This window comes from Pelophylax lessonae, assembly GCF_965119305.1.
Source record: "Pelophylax lessonae genome assembly, chromosome: 4".
Taxonomy (NCBI): Eukaryota; Metazoa; Chordata; class Amphibia; order Anura; family Ranidae; genus Pelophylax; species Pelophylax lessonae.
Window position 1 is genome coordinate 413,519,036 of NC_138771.1, and position 20,639 is coordinate 413,539,674.

General features: G+C 39.5%; 1 protein-coding gene across 2 annotated transcripts in view; it reads right to left on the bottom strand.

Annotated features, from left to right (window-relative positions):
* Positions 1-2,024: 2,024 nt before the first annotated feature.
* Positions 2,025-20,639, bottom strand: part of GABRG2 (gamma-aminobutyric acid type A receptor subunit gamma2) — a 309,240-nt gene continuing 290,625 nt past the window's right edge. For both annotated transcript variants that reach the window (XM_082256751.1, XM_082256752.1), the window contains 2 exons: positions 20,230-20,253; positions 2,025-3,286 (listed from right to left, as the gene is read on the bottom strand). In XM_082256751.1, coding sequence (XP_082112877.1) covers positions 3,011-3,286; positions 20,230-20,253 — 300 coding nt within the window. In that variant the 3' untranslated portion in view covers positions 2,025-3,010. The remainder of the gene's footprint in view (positions 3,287-20,229; positions 20,254-20,639) is intronic.

Here is a 20,639-nt window from a genome sequence, read left to right on the forward strand (position 1 = left end):
GCAGGCATTCCTGCAAATAGACAATGTTACAAAAAAGAATCATGCATACACATCTATATAAACTGCTAAACAAATGTCAAATATAATGTAAACGCTTGAAAAAGTTAAAGTACAACCTTCTTTCTCAGAATATTATAAACATACTAATGTTGTGTTTAGTGCTTTGCATACAGATTAATGTGTGAATGTTCTTTCCTCCTATAACTAACTGAATATCCCTCTGTATATTATAGTGATTTGGCTATGATTTTGGCACTATTTATGTTTCCCTAAATTTTTGTTTCCAAAATGGAATCATTTATATGCTACTGCTAACAATTGGAAATACATATCATTTTTCTATTGTCTATACAAAACATGTTAAATTGTATTAATCACAATAATCTGCTTAAAACTAAGGAAACCTATTTCAGTTTAGTGCCTAAAAAGCAGGACACAAGATGCACAAAAACCCCACAATATAATAGGGTTCGATTTAAAAAAAACATCCACCACCAAGGTGTATAAAAATAGAAAAGTACTGAATGACTGGTTGTTGAGCAAGTGATCAAGAAAAAAAGAAGAAAAAATACAGTATATAGGCATATGGTGGGCTATAGGTGCGTTTAAGCAGCAATTTTACAATTTGGTTCTGGACTAAAACACATACTTAATCTTACCTTATTGCATACATTTTTTGAATTGGTCACTGTTGATTAATCTTTTACCTCTGTTTTATAACAACAATAAAAAAAATAAATGTCATCAATCTTGCACCTGAAAAGTCCCCTCACAAAATACTATTGTTTCTAATTGCAGTATATCTTGAACGCAGGCTAGATTAAGGCTAGGCTCTAACCTATGCAATTAGTGCAGCTCCGTTTTGTGCAGACACAGATGGCCATTTATCTGAATGGGCTCCTGTACCTGTAGGAAATGCAAGAAAAAGGTCCTTGTGCCTTTTTAAAATTGCAGCCGCAAGGAAACCGATTCCCCACACCAGAAAATGTGCTGCATTTTCAGATGCACAAAGGTGCCATTAAAAATTAACAGCAGCCGTGCAAGCTTGCTAAATAGCTATGTGATTCGCCTGCGGGTGCAGGAATGCTTGCAATTTACACGCATTCCCACACCCCTATGTGAACCTAGCATAAAACCTTTGCTATAGTATGTTTTTATTTAGGTCTATAATGCTCTAACATTGAAAGTAATCAAATATTTTCCTTCTGCTGTTTCAAACAAAAGCTGATTTTTACATAACTTCAGATGATTTTTGCAATTTGTATTTAATTTGAAGATATGTGAACTAACCTAGCCACCTGTATTGTTAAAATATATATTTTTTTTATACATTTAAATTTGTAAAATTTTTGTTTAATAGGCTATATATGGAAAAAAATAACTAGGCAAGATGATTTTATTTCTGCTTCCTACAAGTGAAGGAAATGTTGGCTTAAAAGCCTTTTTATGATTTAGTGAGGACATTTGACAGTGATTGCATGTTATTTTAAGCTTGTAATCTGTCCATTTGGCTCGTAAGTGATTGAAAAAAAAAATGAATATGGATTTTTGTCATCAGCTTTTATGAATATTTTTTTCTGATTTACATGGCAGCAGTTATATTTGTAATTCTATGAATGTGTACAAATATGTGCATCATGTGGCAGGGCAGAATCAATGTACCACTTAGTCTTTTTCTGCCATCGCTCTTCTATTTTTTTATGTGGCTTTGGGAATATAATCCAAGCTGAAAAAGAATATCAAGGTGTATAAAGCAATTGTGTAAAATGAGAGGGCTTTCCAGGGCAGTATTAATCTGACTAGTTAGATCTGCTTGTAAAGTGTAATAGTAGTGTAGCTTAAAATGTCTAATCCTTTCAAAACCGTTACTTCAAACTTGAATGCGTACTAGCAGCTCAGTCAGTTTACAATTTGGATTCTGACAATCTACACAATGGAGTTCACAATAGATATAAACTGGTAGATTATCTTTTTCCCAAAGATGTAACTTTAAATTGAAATATCAGTTTTGGAAAGACTAAAGGTTTCTTTTTTTTTTTTTTTTTTATTTAAAATGCATCTAAACTTCTATAAATAAATCAATATTTAAACTAAATATTTATGGAAGTAGTCATCTTAGAAAATAAAACGCTGTTTCTTTAACAATCAACTGCTTACTGTAACACACCAGTATTTTTTCTAAAATTATTAGCTATTAAAATAAAAATATATTTTAGCAATAATTGTAATAAAAAGTTTCTGTGGCCTGGCTCTTCCCATTTGGCAGGTGGTTTGAAATACTGAAAGAGTAGGGTTGCAGAAAATCAAATTGCTTTACATTGATGTCCTTAAGGCATATGTAATGGTACCCAGGAAAGTGCACTGTAAATCATTTTTTCATGCATGAGAATAAAGGTCTATGGATGAGCAATTAAGATAAATTTAGACTATCTTTTACCTAAAATATTACAGGTAGATATACAGGATTAGGAGACAGGACACTGTATGGTAAAGTACCTTTGCGGTATATTGGCCCCAGTGGATGCATGCATTGACCTATGCACTAAAGGGTAAATAAAATATTTACATAATTTTACATGTGCTCTCCAACTGGTGAGATGTCTGTACTGTTATAAAAAGAGTTTCCAGCTATATTCCAGTAAATTAGTGTCAATAATATATCCATCACTGAAATGCAATGAAATATTTACATAGCAATTTAATCTGATGACATGGCACCATATCATATTTCCATACATGCTTTTGTTATTCTCATCCTTTTTAAGAATCATTATCAGTCCCTATAACACGAATACAGAGTTTGGGAATTAACCAGCTCAGTTGTCAAAATAATCCACCATTTCAGATTTTATGAGTAATACTAAATTATGGCACTCCATAAATTAAAGGAATGGATACAATTTGCATTGGTGCAATACATCAACCAAATTACTCCATAAATAAAATGATTTATGCTTTATAAGGCCTGCATTGCCGTGCATGATTCCATGGGAGATTACGCTGTTTATTTTTAAAGGTAAAGGTAGGATACCCAATATACCAAATTGAACAAACAGAAAGCAGTTGGGAAGAAAATTCGGGAGTAGGAGTCAATTTTTGCAACACGTATGTGTATCCTTCCATGTCGCCAAGCACCAGTTCGGCAATCCTCAAAACAGCAGAAGAAGCTGGCACAATCTTTTCCATCGAGACACTCATACCCATATTCTTCATCTCTTTCTTGAAGATGTGTGGCATTATTCATTTGAATTGTTGCTGATCGTGGACGAATATCAATAGTAGGTGCCTATTATTATAGAATTGAAAAAAAGCATACACAATTGTTATCACGCTATACTATATATTATTAAAAAAAAATAATTATCATCCTCTATAATAATAATAACAATAATAATAGTTATTGTCATCTATAATACCTGAAAGTACAGTTATAGGGGTTATTATGTATCCCTATTAACAAGAACTAGACAGAAGTGCAAAAGAACAGAATGTATCAAAGCCATGTAAAATAGCTTTAAAAATGTGTATGACAAAAGTCTTGGACTTTGTACTGTGTTCCATCCACATAAAATGCTCTCACAATTGTTTGTACATTTCTAAAAAAGTCTTTCATAGCTTTTGTAAAATAAAAACATTGCTGGTTGTACTTTTCTATATGAAGGGGCAAAAAGGGCATATAAAAATGAGCCTAATCTATTTCATACAGATAGCAGTTGTTTTACTAATGGAAAGTAGGTTATTGACTTTGCGAGAGAATTTTCCCCAGAGCTTAGGATATGTGGTGAAGTTTCACTTTGCAAACAATACCCAATTGTATGCAAGGAAAAAAAAAAAAAATTTTGATTGCACATTCTGTAATTGAATAATGTTAAAGCAGAAATAAAATTTTCAATTTTCATTGCTAGTGATTGGGTATTCTTTGCAAGTGAATTTTCTCTGCATTTACTAAGATATGGGAACATTTCCTTGCAAAATGAACATTCCTTTTGCTTTTAGTATATCACCTCCTCTATTTTTGTTTTGCTTGACTATCAGCTGAAGTTTCTTTAAGCTAAGAGCATGTTCTTAATGTCAACAAATTCCAGTGAGGATATAGGGGAAACAATTGGTGAATAAAAATGATTAGTGTAACAATGGTTAGATTACACATCAGAGCAGCAATATGCTACAGACAGGATTCCTTCTATTGGATTTTCAACTTACTGTATTTCTACAGATAAAGACACATTGCAATGTCATAAAAACTATTTCCACACTCTAATATTATTTCCTGTAAAACACAGAAAGGTCTTCTGAAAACAGAAGGTAATTACAGATTTAAAAAGATTTATTCTTAATTTTAGCACAGAGAGTAAAATCTTGCAAATCGTTCCTTTATGCCCATTTGTGGTCAACTGTATGCATTTGCTTGTTCCACTATACCCTGTAAAAAGTATGGTCCAAAAATTGTAGTTGAGGAGGTTGAAGAATATCAGAGTAATTGTCCTGAAGCCCACTGAACATGTGTTAGCTTTAAGAAGATGATATAAGAAGATGATATACCAGCAGACCTCTGATAAATTTTTAAATAAGCTTTAAATTCTTTAAAACATCTATTACTATACAGGAATCTCTTCTTAGCCATATAAGGAATGACCTGTCTTTCAGAGTGTAGGGGGGGGGGGGTTACATAGTGGCCAGATCCCCTATAAAACATGACTTTTTTAATTTAATGAGTATTCTAAAATTATTCTACAGTCAGAGAAAATTGATACTTTAGAAAGGTGTTCATTAGCTACAGTATACACAAAATATGTATTCATAAATAAATTAATGATATTTCTCATTTGAAAATGGAAATGTCTGTTGGTTTATCATTATTATGTTTCCCAATTTATGTATACGGTATTTACACCATAATCAATTAAGTTCATGTTTCTCAATATTAGAAACACAGTTTATTTGTTTGCTTGACTGAACAACCTCAACAATAAAATAGAAGTGCCGGAAAAATTTGCCCGAACTATTATGTCACAGTTTTTTTTAACAATTCCTTTGTTTTCTATTTCAGCTAGCCAATACTAATACCTACTGTAGAAGGTTTAGAAAACTCAAGAGATGAAGATAATAAACTTAATTTGCCTAGCTCAAAAACTTCCTCACCTATTAATTGCAGGTGATTCAGCAAGGATAATGTATCCCAATTTAGTAAAACTGAACATGATCTGCACATGGGTATGTATGGGGTAAGCTATAGTAGTACAGTTTTATGTCGACAAATATTGTGAAGAGAAATTATTAAAACAGAAATGTACTGAATTTTATATAGCTTCCCCAAGATTAGTGAATTACCCCCTGGAGTGACATGGTTCTACAGTATGTGCATGCAAAATCACATACAGTATTACATCAATATCTAGATTTATGCTTAAATATGTTGTGAAACATTATTTTGCACATAATATATTGTTTGGATGATTGTTCATATTTAATCTCTACCAGTTGTTGTTTGTTGCTTAAATTATGCTTGTGTGGTCAGAAAAGAGCAAATTTAATTTCAAAAGTAATATTTTTTTTTTGTGAAATAGTGTAAAACATTACCTATGTATATTCAATGGATCACATATTAGTAAGCATTATTCCACATTTTGCCACATGCATGCAAATAATAAACATCCAGAGGATATAGCAACAGCTAACCTGGTCCCTGAGTCATGCAGCACAGCCAGTGTTCATAACTACCTTTCTTTGATACATTAGACAAACATTTTGCCAAATAGTACATAAATAGTAACAAATGTGTGCAAACATGTGCACACGTGGTTTACAAAGCTTTTGTTCTTAGAATCAGTGAGGTGATGTTCAAAATAATTTAATAAAATAGAAGTACAATTTAAAAGTATTTATACTTTAAAAGCATATTTTATACTGTATACAAGTGTAACATTTCATATTTTGTGTATTATATATGAGTATTTAAATGGTATATATTTAAAAAAAAATTGCTAAGTGCATCTAATTCAGAAGAAAGAAATTGTAATTTCCTGGCTAACTTCACATCAGCACACCATGGGTTAATCCACCGTAGGTAACCCCCAGGACCACCTCCAATAGCTAGAATAAAAGGCCCTCCCTCCTGATCCCTGGTGTTCTTCATTTTTGGTCGCTCCAGGCCACCTGCCAGAGGTTTCCAAATCGGATGGATGTTGGGGAGCTGTATCCCCCCTACCGCACCTTCCCCCAAGTTCTCTGCCTATCCTGGCTTGGAAGATCCTGTGTGTGGGTGATAAATCCCCCTTAAGCCAGGGTACACTTGTGCCTGGGTTGCGAGCATCTGTTGCTTAAATAGCACATTATTTACTGGCCCCTGCGGTGCTTCACATGAATGCTGTGGCTGCTTGTTTTCTCCCATGCTGTGTCTCCTTAGAAGTGTGCCGTGCTCTCTCTCTCTTCCTTATCTTCTTTGGAGGGTGGGCTCCCCTCCCATCACCTGGCAACTGAGTAAACAAAAGGCAGAGAGCTAGATGGCCGGGCAGCTGTACTTCCTGCCTCTCTGCATGTCAGTTCCAGGTAAGACAGTATCTCTCTCTCTTGATCTTTTCTTGTCAGAGAGACTGTAACTGGAGTCTTCTATCTTTTCTCTCAGTTTTAATAAAAAAAAAAAAAGGGAGGGGAGAAAAAGGGTGGGAAGAGTGTTTTCTCTGTGGTCCCTCTCTCATGCGGTGATTCTTGGTGATGCGGTCAGAGGCACGAAGATCTAAAGAAAGGTACGAGGGGGCAGCGTGGGACGATAGTGAAAAGAGTGATCACCATTTGTTCACGGTATTTTGTCTAGGCTGTTTTGCAGGAGCCGAAGCCCAAAGCATAAACGCTCATCAAAGCACAAGCAAGCCCCGCCAATGTTCTGTGTCAAAGCGGTGCCATGGATCCTGTCCATCTGCACAGAGGCGCTCGCACTCTCCTGGACCACATGAACTAGGGTCTCAGTCATCTACCTTGGCCCAGACACCAGCACAACACCCTGCACAGGGCCTATGCTGGGCTTGTAAACTCCCAGCTTTGCCTGAAAAACTTATCTGCAGGAGTTGCTTAGGAGAAGTGGCAGCAGACAAGGAGGAGGATGCAAGGCGATTTAAAGACTACATCCGTGAGACAGTACAAGAAAGCCTCCAGGACATGGCGATTCCAACTAAACACTCTTCCCGTAGGTCTACACAGCCTAGGTCATCTTGCACCTCACCTGAGGAGAGTGTATCAGAGCCATCCTCTGATCCAGAGGATGCTGGACTTGTGACCTTTGATTACAGTCTGGTAGGCCCCTTGGTGGAAGCCATCAAGGAAGCCCTGGATTGGGAGTAACTCCCACCACAAAAGATCCATAGGTTTTTTCCAAACCTAAAAAAGGAAGGACCTACCTTCCCAGTATTTCCAGAGAATTAAGAATTAATTGAAGATGAGTGGGAAAAAAACAGATAAAAAATCAAATTGATAAAATAGACTTTCAAAGCTGTACCCTTTGCCCCCTTCAGACGCTAAATTTTGGGAGACCCCACCGGTTGTGGATGCAGCTTTACAGCATTTAGCATGGCAAGTGTCTTTACCACTGGAAAATTCGGTTACCATCAGGGATCTGATGGATCGCCGGGTGGACGCAGATATCAAAAGAATTTATTCCATGGCTGGGTCGGCCCTTCATCCAGCTATTGCTCTGATGACCTTGTCTAGGGCTTTAAAGACTTGGCTCACTAACATTGAGACTGCCTTAAACTCAGGGATTGACCCCTCAAGAACTGTTACACCATTGGAGGAGCTGAAGTTATCAGCAGATTTCCTTGCAGTGGCGTCATTGGATCTAATAAAGCTGTTAGCCAGTTCCATGGCCAGTGCAGTTACAGCGAAGAGGGCCCTGTGGCTCCATCATTGGTCAGCAGACGGGACTTCCAAACAGGCCTCATGCAGCCTACCATACAGCGGCAAAATACTGTTTGGAAAAACCTTGGATGATGCCATTAAAAGAGTCACAGGAGGTAAATCGGCTCTCCTCCCTCAGCCTAGCTGAAAGAAACATCTTGGACGGCTCAGTCAGTCAACCTACAGACGCTGTAGGTGAAAGCCTACAGGCCAGGACGAGATAGACCTCAGTGGAAAGGGACTCAAAGTACCTTTCTCTGGGGCATCAAGTCTGAGGCAACACAGGCTATCAAGGCAAGTGAAAAGTCTTTTTGAAGGTGCGCCCGCCCAGGCTTTTCCGGTGGGAGCAAGACTAGCCTCCTATTGGAGGGTCTGGGTGGTGAAGTTTACGGACCGCTGGGTCCTGGACCCCATAACAAATGGTTACTCCATAGAATTTTTTTTTTTCAAACTGATTTTATTAAATTTTTCAGAACAGTACAGAATAGGTAGCATGCAAGCTACCACATTTGCATCCATAGTAGAGGTACATACAACAATGCAGATGGGGAAGTAACCACAGTAATAATAACAAGAACAATAATTGCAACACTTGCAGGGTGTTAGCAGTGACTGATCATATTCCAAATTTACTGCTGTCAAGGTAGGACAGTGCGGAAGAATATGTACAAGAATAAGCAACCATCTAGCGCATAAGTCATGCTCAAAACTCTGTGCCACCCCGATCATAACATCAATACAGAGTGTATGTCATGACCATGGTATTAGCGTATGTCATGACCATGGTGTTAGCACTATGGGGGTCATGAAATTGTGACTCTTGGAGAGACCACTTAGGTAATGGAACCGTCCGTGCTTCCCGCCCCTGAGCACGCCTACAGGGATCCATACTGTGCCCATGTGCGTGAAGTATACATGGACAGCTGGTCTCCCTTAGTCAAGAGTGTGTTATACAACAAGGCAAGGTTAACATTCATAAGGGATCAGAGCGCATCTTAAAAAGCTCCATCCAGTCAGACCAAGGTTTCCAGTGGTTTGATACCGTGTGTACAGAACGATTCGTTACTCCATAGAATTCATACACCACCCACCGAATTCCTTTGTATGGACTCAGTGGCCAGGTTGTCCCGCGAAGAGACTGTCCTTACAGACCTATATAGACTAACTCTTGTCCAAAGGGGCCATCAAGCATGTTCTGGCAGAGGAGAGGGGGAGAGGTCTCTACTCCCCAATCTTCATGGTGCCAAAATTCTCAGGGACCTTGGGACCAGTCTTGGATTTAAGAAGACTAAACAATTACATCCTCAATGGGCGGTTTAAAATGGAGTCACTCCAGACCATAATGAAGGTGGTCCAGGAGGACGACTGGCTCATTTCAGTGGCCCTTTTGGACGCCTACATGCATGTCCCCATGAGGGAGCAACATCAAAAGTTTTTGAGGTTCGCAGTACGCGACCACAATTATCAATTCGCATGCTTCCCTTTCGGCATCTGTACCGCACCAAGGGTATTCTCGAGGATCCTCCTCTCTGGAATTTCCCTAATTTGCCTGGAGGGAATAAAAATATTCCATTACTTGGATGATACTACTATTCTGGGAAACTCCGCTCAACGTGTCAGGGAGCAACTGGACCAGGTCCTTCTGACCCTGAGTAGTTTCGGTTGGGTAATCAATATACAAAAAAGCCAGGGCTGCCTCCCCCCCCCCAAACAATGGAGTACTTAAGAGTAATTTTCTCTACTTCTCAGGGGCAGGTTTATCTCCCAGACAGGAAGATCCATCAACTGTGCCAGTGTACCCTAAGCACAATGAGGTCTACTTTCCTCTCAGTCGAGGACTGCATGGTTCTAATCGGGATGTTTATGGCCACAATTCCGGTAGTCCCTTGGGCCAGGTGGCATATGAGGGCATTCCAGGTGACCTTCTTGAGCCAATGGGATGGGTCATTCAAGAACAAGAATATATACATACCAGAGGGAGTACGTAGAGATCTAGCTTGGTGGACCGTGTCAGAGAATCTATCCCGGGGGGTACCCCTCTATTCAGATTGATTATCGTCACCTCAGATGCAAGCCTTTGAGGTTGGGGGGCCCACTGTCAGGGGAAACAGATCCAGGACCGTTGGGATCCATTACACAGACAATTGTAACACTCATGAGTTTTTGTTAGTGGATGGATTTGCAGCTGCAGAATTGTCACACTCAGTAGTCGTGTAGAGATTCTGTTGAACAAACATATCCAACTCTCAGGACTTCATCACTGTGCACAGCCTGTTTATGCAATAAACATACACTCAATCTGATGTTAATGGAGGGATAGAATATGTGAGAGTATATAGGTGAGAGACAGGCTATAGTATGGTGAGCACCTAGGAGTAGTATTAGGAGAGTGTTTAGGTGATGGTAGTAAGCAGATAGGTTCTGATGTCAAGTATAGTGCAGATGGTAGGGGACAGCAGATGGAGTATACAAGACAGAGTAACCTAGTGCAAGGATAGTTGATGGTAGTCCCAAGAGCTAACAGTCTATGCAGATGATAGGAAATAGCTTAGATAGAGATAGTCCTGGTATATGCAGTAGATGACAGTAGAAGTGCAGGTTAGTAAGGAATCCCCTGTGGGGTACTTATCACTAGATAGGTAGTAGTAACAAAGTTCAGTAGTGAGAGGTGATCCAGTAGCGAGATACGGATCGGCAGCGAGGTTCCGGTTCAGTTCAGGCAAAGGGAATAGCCAGCAGCTCCAGCTTCACAAGAGAAGGTGCGGTGAACATGCGGTTTGAACGAGCAATGAGTGAGAGAAAGCCGGCGATTGAAATAGCCGCTCATAGCGGCGCTCGGCGATGATGTCATTGCCCTTAAAGGTGTATGCGTCCCATTTGGATAGCAAGATGGGACGCAATATTAAGAGAGAAATGTGGAAATAAGGGTACCAGAGGTACCAGAACATTACAGTACCCCCCCCTTAAGGCCGGCTCCGGAAGGCCTCTAGAACAGTTTTTTCCGGGTATTTCGAGTGGAAATTGTGAATCAGTCTAGGGGCATGTATATCGGAGGTATCCAGCCAGGTGTCATCTTGGGGCCCATAGTTCTTCCATCGTACTAGATATTGGAGTCTTCTTCTATGGATACGGGAATCCAGAATCTCCTTTATCTCAAATTCTTCTCCACCTTCAACTTGTACAGGAGGTGGAGGTGATATGGTAGGCCTTATTCCTTGGTTAGGAACATGGGGCTTTAGTAGCGACACATGGAAGATAGGATGTATCTTGAGGTCTGTTGGTAATGTGAGTTGTACTGCAGCTTTTCCAATAAGCTTCTTTATTGGGAAAGGTCCCAGGAATAGAGGTCCAAGTTTTTTACTAGGGATCTTTAATCTCAGATTTTTTTGTAGAAAGCCAGACAAGATCCCCAATGGCATATTGGGGAGAGGGTTTCCTACGGAGGTCGTAGTACCTCTTTTGTTGGCTATGAGCATGTGAGATGGTATTGTTGAGTAATCCCAGGGAATCCTTTATCTGGGCAAGATAATCAGATGCCACTGGATTACTTGATGGCAAAATACTTGGTGGAAGGAGTGTGGGATGAAACCCATAATTTAAGTAGAATGGACTTTGTTTAGTAGTGCTGTGGGTCGCGTTGTTATAGGCGAATTCCGCCAGCGGGAGGAGATCCACCCAATCGTCCTGTAGATATGAAGTATAGCAACGTAGATATTGCTCAATGCACTGGTTAACTCTCTCTGTCTGTCAGTTGGTCTGAGGGTGGTAAGGAGAAGTAAGTTTACGCTCTATTCGTAGTATCTGACATAGAGCTAGCCAAAACAGCTAGCAGCAGTGTTTTTGGAATACCATGTAACTTAAAGACATGTTTCACAAGTAATTCCGCTGTTTGTTTGGATGAAGGTAGTCTTCAGATAGGAGTGAAATGTGCCATCTTGGTCAGATGGTCCACTGACACTAAGATGGTGTTGAATCCTTTGGAAGGTGGTAGTTCCACTATGAAGTCTAAGGATACCACTTCCCACTGAACCTGGGGTATTGGTAAACTACAAAGTAGACCCGATGGTTTCGTATTGTCAATTTTAGACCTTGCACAGATATCGCAAGATGAAACAAACTTTTTTATGGTTGTCTTCATGTCTGGCCACCAAAACTGCCTAGTAAGTAGATTGAAAGTTTTAGTCATACCCATATGTCCTGCCATAGGTACATCATGCGACAATTCCAAGATCTTGGTTCGCATAGTAGGGGGTATGTATAATTTATCGTTGTAGTAAAGGAAGCCTTCTGCCTCAGCATTTAGTTGTGGTGGAGGTGAATCCAGACCTATGCTGTGCAAAATCTCCTCCTTCAGGGAACGAACGACGCCGACAATACGTTCATGTGGTATTATAGGAACTGAGGAAACCTCGGTGCAATCATTCTCGGCTAATCGTGAAAGCGCATCCGCTTTTTTATTTTTGTCTGCAGGTGTGTAGGTTACTAAAAAATTAAATCTCAAAAAGAATAACAACCACCGTACCTGCCGGTGGGAAAGAGTTCTATTAGTCTGAAGGTATTGAAGGTTTTTGTGATCAGTATATATAATGATTGGCAATTGAGTACCCTCAAGTAGATGTCGCCAATTCTCTAGTGCCAGTTTTATGGCTAGCAACTCTTTCTCACCTACTGGGTAATTCACCTCGGGGCTGCTTAATGACTTTGAGAAGAAAGCAACTGGGTGAAGAGGTGAGGTGTTTGTTGGTCGTTGTGAGAGAACTGCTCCTACTGCCATATTTGACGCATCTACCTCCAAGATGTATTGAAGGGATGGGTCTGGATGGCGTAGTATGGGAGCAGAAGTAAAGCTTGATTTCAACAGACAGAAAGCTCCATTTGCTTCTTCTGACCATTTGAATGATTTTTTTGTGCTTGTGAGTTGTGTGAGAGGTTTCACAATCGCAGAGAAGTTCTTAATGAACTTCCTATAGTAGTTAGAGAATCCGAGGAACCTTTGTAATGCTTTGCGAGTGGTTGGCACAGGCCAATCCAGAATGCAGGATATTTTGCTCATGTCCATTTTGATTCCATTTTTAGATATAATGTATCCTAGGAATAGTACTTCCTCTTTATGGAATAAACATTTTTTTGATTTAACATATAAGTTATGTGCAAGTAGTCTTGACAACACAAGTCTTACATGTTTTATGTGCTCAGGTAAGGAATGAGAATAAATAAGTATATCGTCCAAATATACTACAACACAAACATCAAGCAAGTCTCTGAATATCTCATTTATAAAACGTTGGAAGGCTGCGGGAGCATTATACAACCCAAATGGCATCACGAGGTACTCAAACAGTCCGTATCTGGTTCTGAATGCTGTCTTCCATTCATCCCCCTCACGGATTCGAATTAAATTGTATGCCCCTTTTAAGTCCAATTTTGAAAAGTAGGAAGCTCCGCGCACCTGTTCGATAAGTTCAGGAATAAGAGGTAAAGGATAACGATCCTTTATTGTAATGGTATTTAATTGTCTGAAATCAATGATAGGCCTAAGACTAGAATCCTTATTGCGGACAAAGAAGAGTCCAGCAGCAGTGGAGGAAGTAGAAGGTATGATGAATCCTTTTGCCAAGTTTTCATCCAGATATTCCTTGAGATGAGAGAGTTCATCTTGTGAAAGAGGATAGACGTGACCGAAAGGCAACTTACTATTAGGGAGTAGATCGATACAACAATCATAGTCCCTATGGGGAGGCAACACTTGAGCGTTTTTCTCAAGGAAAACCTCCGATAAATCCTGATAACATTTTGGTATAATGTCATCCGACACCACAGACAGGATCCTACCATATGGGGGGAGATTACACGTAGTTTCGCAATAGTGAGAAGAGAAGGCTAGTGTTCTTGTTTTCCAATCGATGATTGGTTGATGTATGTGTAACCAGGGAAGTCCCAAAATAATGGGAAAATGTGGTGAGGTTAATACATCAAAGGTGGTGGTCTCCACATGAGACTTGTCAGCAGTTACAAGGAGTGCCTGTGTCTGATTGGTGATGGGACCGGAGGATAAAGGGGTACCGTTAATAAAACTAACAGAGACAGGTTTGGGTTTTGGAACAATAGGTATTTTATTTAAGGAGACAAAACAAGTATCAATGTAGTTTCCACAAGATCCAGTGTCGATCATAGGCTTGGTGGTGATCCTAGTTTGGTCCCACTGCAATGTCAATTGAACAAAAAGATAAGGATTAGAAAAGGAAGTTGTTAGTCCCCCTAGCAAGACATTTGAACACTCACCCTCTTTTTTGCGGACAAGGGGACAGCCGCTTATCAAATGATCCGAGGATGCGCAGTACATGCAGAGATGTTCGGTTTTCCTCCTGGCACGTTCGGAAAGGGCCAAAGGTGGGCATATCATTCCTACCTCCATAGGAGTAGGGTCAGCAGGCGACATCCGAGAAGGACTGGAAAATGGTAAGCCCATCTTCTCAGCCTTTCTTTCTCGCAGTCGTCTGTCAATATTGATACTGGTCTGCATCAGGCCATCCAAAGTGCCAGGTAAATCCACTCGGGCGAGCTCGTCTTTAACGGCCTCTGATAGGCCGAGTCTGAACTGTGTTCGCAAAGATGTGTCGTTCCACCCTGAATCAGGGGACCATCTTTTGAAATTTGCCACGAAATCTTCAACAGGTCTCCTTCCTTGTTTTAAAGCCCTCAATTGGGTATCAGCAGTACTCTGCCTATTGGGGTCTTCATATAAACTAGCGAGTTGCGCTAGGAATAAAGGATAGGAGTTAAGGAGTGGGTCATCTTTCTCAAAGACAGCGTCTGCCCAGGCCCCGGGTTCACCCGTCAGATAGGAGATAATGGTACAGACTTTAATTTGGTCAGTGGTGTAGGTCAGAGGTTTTAACAAGACAAGCAATCGACATGCGTTTCTAAATTCACGAAATTTACTCCGATCACCAGTAAACACTAGAGGAGGGTTTATCTTAGGCTCACGGGGCTGAGCAACAGAAAGCTGCGTGAGACGGCCAACCTGCTGTCTTAAAGCCTGATTTTCGTTTTTTACCTCTGTAAGAGCAAGGATCAATGCATCTACTTGCTGTTTTAATTGTAGTACCTGAGTGGGTAATTCTGCTGAATCCATACTTTTTTTAAGGCTCGTTCAATCTGTAACGCTCATGCGTTTTTGTTAGTGGATGGATTTGCAGCTGCAGAATTGTCACACTCAGTAGTCGTGTAGAGATTCTGTTGAACAAACATATCCAACTCTCAGGACTTCATCACTGTGCACAGCCTGTTTATGCAATAAACATACACTCAATCTGATGTTAATGGAGGGAAAGAATATGTGAGAGTATATAGGTGAGAGACAGGCTATAGTATGGTGAGCACCTAGGAGTAGTATTAGGAGAGTGTTTAGGTGATGGTAGTAAGCAGATAGGTTCTGATGTCAAGTATAGTGCAGATGGTAGGGGACAGCAGATGGAGTATACAAGACAGAGTAACCTAGTGCAAGGATAGTTGATGGTAGTCCCAAGAGCTAACAGTCAATGCAGATGATAGGAAATAGCTTAGATAGAGATAGTCCTGGTATATGCAGTAGATGACAGTAGAAGTGCAGGTTAGTAAGGAATCCCCTGTGGGGTACTTATCACTAGATAGGTAGTAGTAACAAAGTTCAGTAGTGAGAGGTGATCCAGTAGCGAGATACGGATCGGCAGCGAGGTTCCGGTTCAGTTCAGGCAAAGGGAATAGCCAGCAGCTCCAGCTTCACAAGAGAAGGTGCGGTGAACATGCGGTTTGAACGAGCAATGAGTGAGAGAAAGCCGGCGATTGAAATAGCCGCTCATATCGGCGCTCGGCGATGATGTCATTGCCCTTAAAGGTGTATGCGTCCCATTTGGATAGCAAGAAGGGACGCAATATTAAGAGAGAAATGTGGAAATAAGGGTACCAGAGGTACCAGAACATTACAACAATGAAATTATTTGGAACTCCAGGCAGCTTTCCTTGCTCTACAGTCTTTTCAGGAAGATCTTCAGGGGGGAACGGGTCAAGATGCTACTGGACAACAAGACTGCAGTAGCTTACCTTGCCCGCCAAGGGTGGACAAGGAGTCTAACACTCCTTCACATTTTGGCAGACATCTTTGCTTAGGCAGAAGAGCATCTTCAGGATCTGACAGCAGCATATCTTCCAGGCAGCCAGAATCAGATGGCAGATCAGCTGAGCAGACATTTTCCCGAACACAGCGAATGGTCTCTCCAACTGAAGTACCTCAAATCAATTTTCAGGAAGTGGGACATGCCCACAGTTGACTTAATGGTGACCCCTCAAAATGCTCAGTTGCCTCTGTTTGTGGTGAGATACAAATGTGCGGGAGCACTAGCACAGGATGCTTTTTCGATCCGCTGGGTGTTTCCGATGGTATACATCTTTCCACAAGTCCCACTACTAATGAAGCTTCTATTAAAAATCAGAGCAGAGAAGGTTCAATCATTGTCGGTGCCTCCCCAATGGCCGAGGAGGCCTTGGTTTCCTCTGATCATGCAGATGTTGTCAGCCAGTTGGAGTTCTTGCACAACCTTTGCTTGGCACTATAGCCAAGATATTCAGGCCACAGCATCTACAACATTTGGGACAGCTGTGGTCTCAGCAGCTTCACTAGATAAATAAAATCTTGTTTTCCTTAATATGCAGCATATCCTGACTGAGTGTCCTTTGTTTCCTGCCCGTATTTTCTTATTGCTAGTTAAATCCCATGGTGTGCTGATGTGAGGTTAGCCAGGAATACGGAAAATTTTTGCCACATACCTACCGTAATTTTCCTTTCCTGGCGTATCCGCACGTCAGCACAACTTTCCCACCCTGGTGGCCTGTCACTATCTAGTTAAGAGAACACCAGGGATCAGGAGGGAGGGCCTTTTATTCTAGCTATTGGAGGTGGTCCTGAGGGTTACCTATGGCGGATTAACCCATGGTGTGCTGACGTGAGGATACGCCAGGAAAGGAAAATTATGGTAGGTATGTGGCAACAATTTTCCGTATTATTGTAACTTACTAGTCCTTAGATGTGATTGTGTGTTTTTTTTTTTTTTTTTCCTTTCTTTACCTGGTGATCCTGCCAGTAACACACTTTTTGTCCTAGAGTGATAACACTTATGCACTGTATTGCATCTATGGAGGAGCAGTGTTGTCACTGTAGAACGGGATTGCTAAACACTGTCCCCTCTTCCTCTCCATAACACTCATAACAATGTTCAAGATAACACCATGGAGTGTACAAGAATCTATGTACATACTGTATTTTTGGCAGGAACAATAGGTTTTTTTGCAAACAAATACAACTTTCAAATGTATTTTTAACAGACCAAAAGGAGAAAATAAGAGGAGCTTTTTTGTAGGGTTCAGCTATAATGCATTTTTCATTTGCATATTGTGTTTATGTGTCTTTGAGATTGTTCAATTATATTTAAATCATTGCAATTTGAACACTCAAATAGAATTCTTGTGCTGGAAATTACCTTAGATACATTGTCATTTGCTTAAATATATCCTAGAGATTGTCCACTAACCATAGCCATGTTCACCCATACACATGAATGCCCAAGTAAATAGGCATCAATTTTCCAGCAAGGACGACCAAACATTGCTCATTGTGATTGGCAATAATCTTCCCTCTTAAAGTGGTTGTAAACCGTTACATATCCCCAGTGAAATGACAAGCCGTAGGTGATACACAGAGATTTAAAAAATCCTCCTACATAAGTTGTACATGTTTATCTGCAGCATTCTCTTCTCTATAGCTGTTCAAGGTGCTGAATTTATACAGCTTATCTGAGAGTTGAGAATACAGGGGGCAATGGGGCTGAAATTACACTCTGCAGTGCTGATTGCTGATTGGAAGGAAGGTACACACCCCCTCCACATAGCTAACAGGAACAGATCACCTTTTTTCTCTTAGTGTCAGAAAAACTTGTAAGAAGTGACTCATACAGATAGCAGAGTAATGCAGCAGCAGACAGAAATGACACTTAGTACTCCTATTTGAGACATGTACACACTAGAGGGATATGCTTTGTTCATATTTCATGTCTGAGGTTTACAACCACTTTAAGTAAATTAGACTAAGTAGATCAATGGTTTAACAACTTGCTGACCGGCAGCAGTACATATACTGTGGCAAGATGGCTATCTCCAGCAAAACGACGTAGCTATACGTCATTCCACGGGACCACTAGTGGGGGCACGCGTGCCTCCGGAGGCGTGCGTACACCCCGATTGGCTGCAGGGGGACCCGTGGAGACAGAACATTGGTCTGCCAGTGTAAACACGGGAGAACGCTGTTCTGTCAGTAATGAACACAGGGATTCTTGAACATTACAGGAAGCCTATCCCCCACGCAGTTATAAAGCACCCCCTAGGGACACATTTAACTCTTTGATCGCCCTTGGTGTTACCCCTTCCCTGCCAGTGTCATTAGTACAGTAACAGTGCATGTTTTTAGCATTGATTACTGTAGTAATGTCACTGGTCCCCCCCAAAAGTGTCAAAAATGTCAGTTAGGTGTCCGATCTGTCTGCTGCAACGTTGCAGTCCCGCTAAAAATCTCTGATCGCTGCCATTATTAGTAAAAAAATAAAACTAAAAATGACATAAATCTTTCCCCTAGTTTGTAGACACAATAACTTTTGTGCAAACCAATCAATATACACATATTGGGATTTTATTTTACCAAAAATATGTAGCAGAACACAAATTGGCCTAAAATGATAAAAAAAATGATTTTTCATTTTTTTTTATTGGGAATTTTTTTATAGCAGAAAGTAAAAAATATTATAAAAAATAATATTTGTTTATAGCGCAAAAAATAAAAATTGCAGAGGTGATCAAATACCACCAAAAGAAAGCTCTATTTATGGGAAAAAAAGGACATCAATTTTATTTGGGTACAGCGTCACACGACCGCACAATTGTCAGTCAAAGTAACTCATTCCCATTTCGCAAAAAATGGCCTGGTCATTAGGGGGAAAACCTTCCAGTCCAGAAGTGGTTAAGCAGAAGTTAATAATCAAATGTGTAAATACAGTAGAATACGAAAAGGAGTTGAAGCAGGAACAGTTGAGACAAGGCCCATGTTGACTCTTCTTTTATATATACTTATTGTGAACTCATCAAGATGAGGGTACTGATTGAATGAGGCAGATGTACTAAAGGGGTTGAGAATCTCCAATTAATACAGTGTGTGAATAGTCACTCAAACCACCTGGAAAGCAAATTTCTGTTCAAGCTAACGTGACAGCATCCTTAACTTGCTGAGTACACAGTTAGTCAGGGGAGAACAATAACCATCAAGAAACACTCTAGTGATAATTTTGAATGCTAAGCCAGTAGCTACACATCTGCTAAGAAAAATGTTTTTTTTCCACTTATTAGAAACAGTATAATTGATACAACCTGCAATACATGATTAAGTAAGTAAATGTGTCAACAGTTTGCATGTATATACATAACCAAAAAAAAAAAAAACATTAATCTTTTTAATAAGCTTAAATTGCAAAGCAGGCATAAATTAAAAAGAAAATCACAATTTATTTCATTGCATACATTCAAAATAAAAAAAAATGCTATTTCTCCAACTCTACACAGTGATACTGGCAAAATATGGGCGAATACATAGTTTTCATATTTTGTTACAACTAACTTCCTTTTAATTTAAAAATGCTGGCAAAGCAGAAAAAAAAGTCTGGCTTTGAAATGACATATTATTACATCCAGAGTATATTAGGATAAATATAAACATTCATTGAGTTTATTACTTAAAAAAAAAAAAAAAACTTTAAAATTAAAAAAATTGTTCTCTGGTTCTCAGAATTCGCCCATATGGGTTATGAAGACATTAGAGAAAATGAAGGTAATGTACAAGGTGTACTGCAGCTCTAGTGATAACAAGCTATCATCTGCAATAATGCCACAAATATGAATAGTTCTAAAACTAATATTCAACATGTGGCAAAAATTCAGCAAATGACAGAACAAAGTTTTGCATCATTCTTTTAAAAGGCATACTAATGTGGAGCAGTGAAATGGGATGATACTTTGTGTGTCCTTTAACCAATAAAATATGAAAAGTACCATTAAATAACATTGTTTCTCAACTGTGAATTGTGTAAATGCTGCTGAATCAACTTTTTAACCTTATCATTTTTTCATTCTACAAATAAATTCTTGCCATACTGTGTTTGCTTAAAAAAAAATAAAATAAAATTAAAGCCAATCATAAATTAGGCTTTTAGAGTTTAATTCAGCAGACACATGCAGTGAATTTCCATTCCAGAGACATTATACCTTGAATGAAAACATCCAGAGAAGCTTTTGTTGTACAGATAAGAAAGGAAAATCAGGATTTAGGAGAAAATAATCAAAGAAAATATTAAATAATAAAAAAAACCTTTGAAGCATATTTAAAACACATTGCTTAACTGCTAAAATAATGTAACCTAAATACAAATAGGATTAAAAGGTGTTTCTAACTAAGCAGGGTTTTTAGGTTAAAACTGCTTAAGAAATGAAAGTACCTGAAACATTGCAAAAATGAATTAGTGTATCATTAAACTAAGAAGTTAGAGTCCGAGGATTTAATTTAGTTTCATAATGCTCCCAGGTTTGTCAACAGGACTTAAGTAACTTAACTAAGTAGCATGTGCATCTTAGTTATCCACATAATACAACATCAATTACATTTCTGAAAAATAACA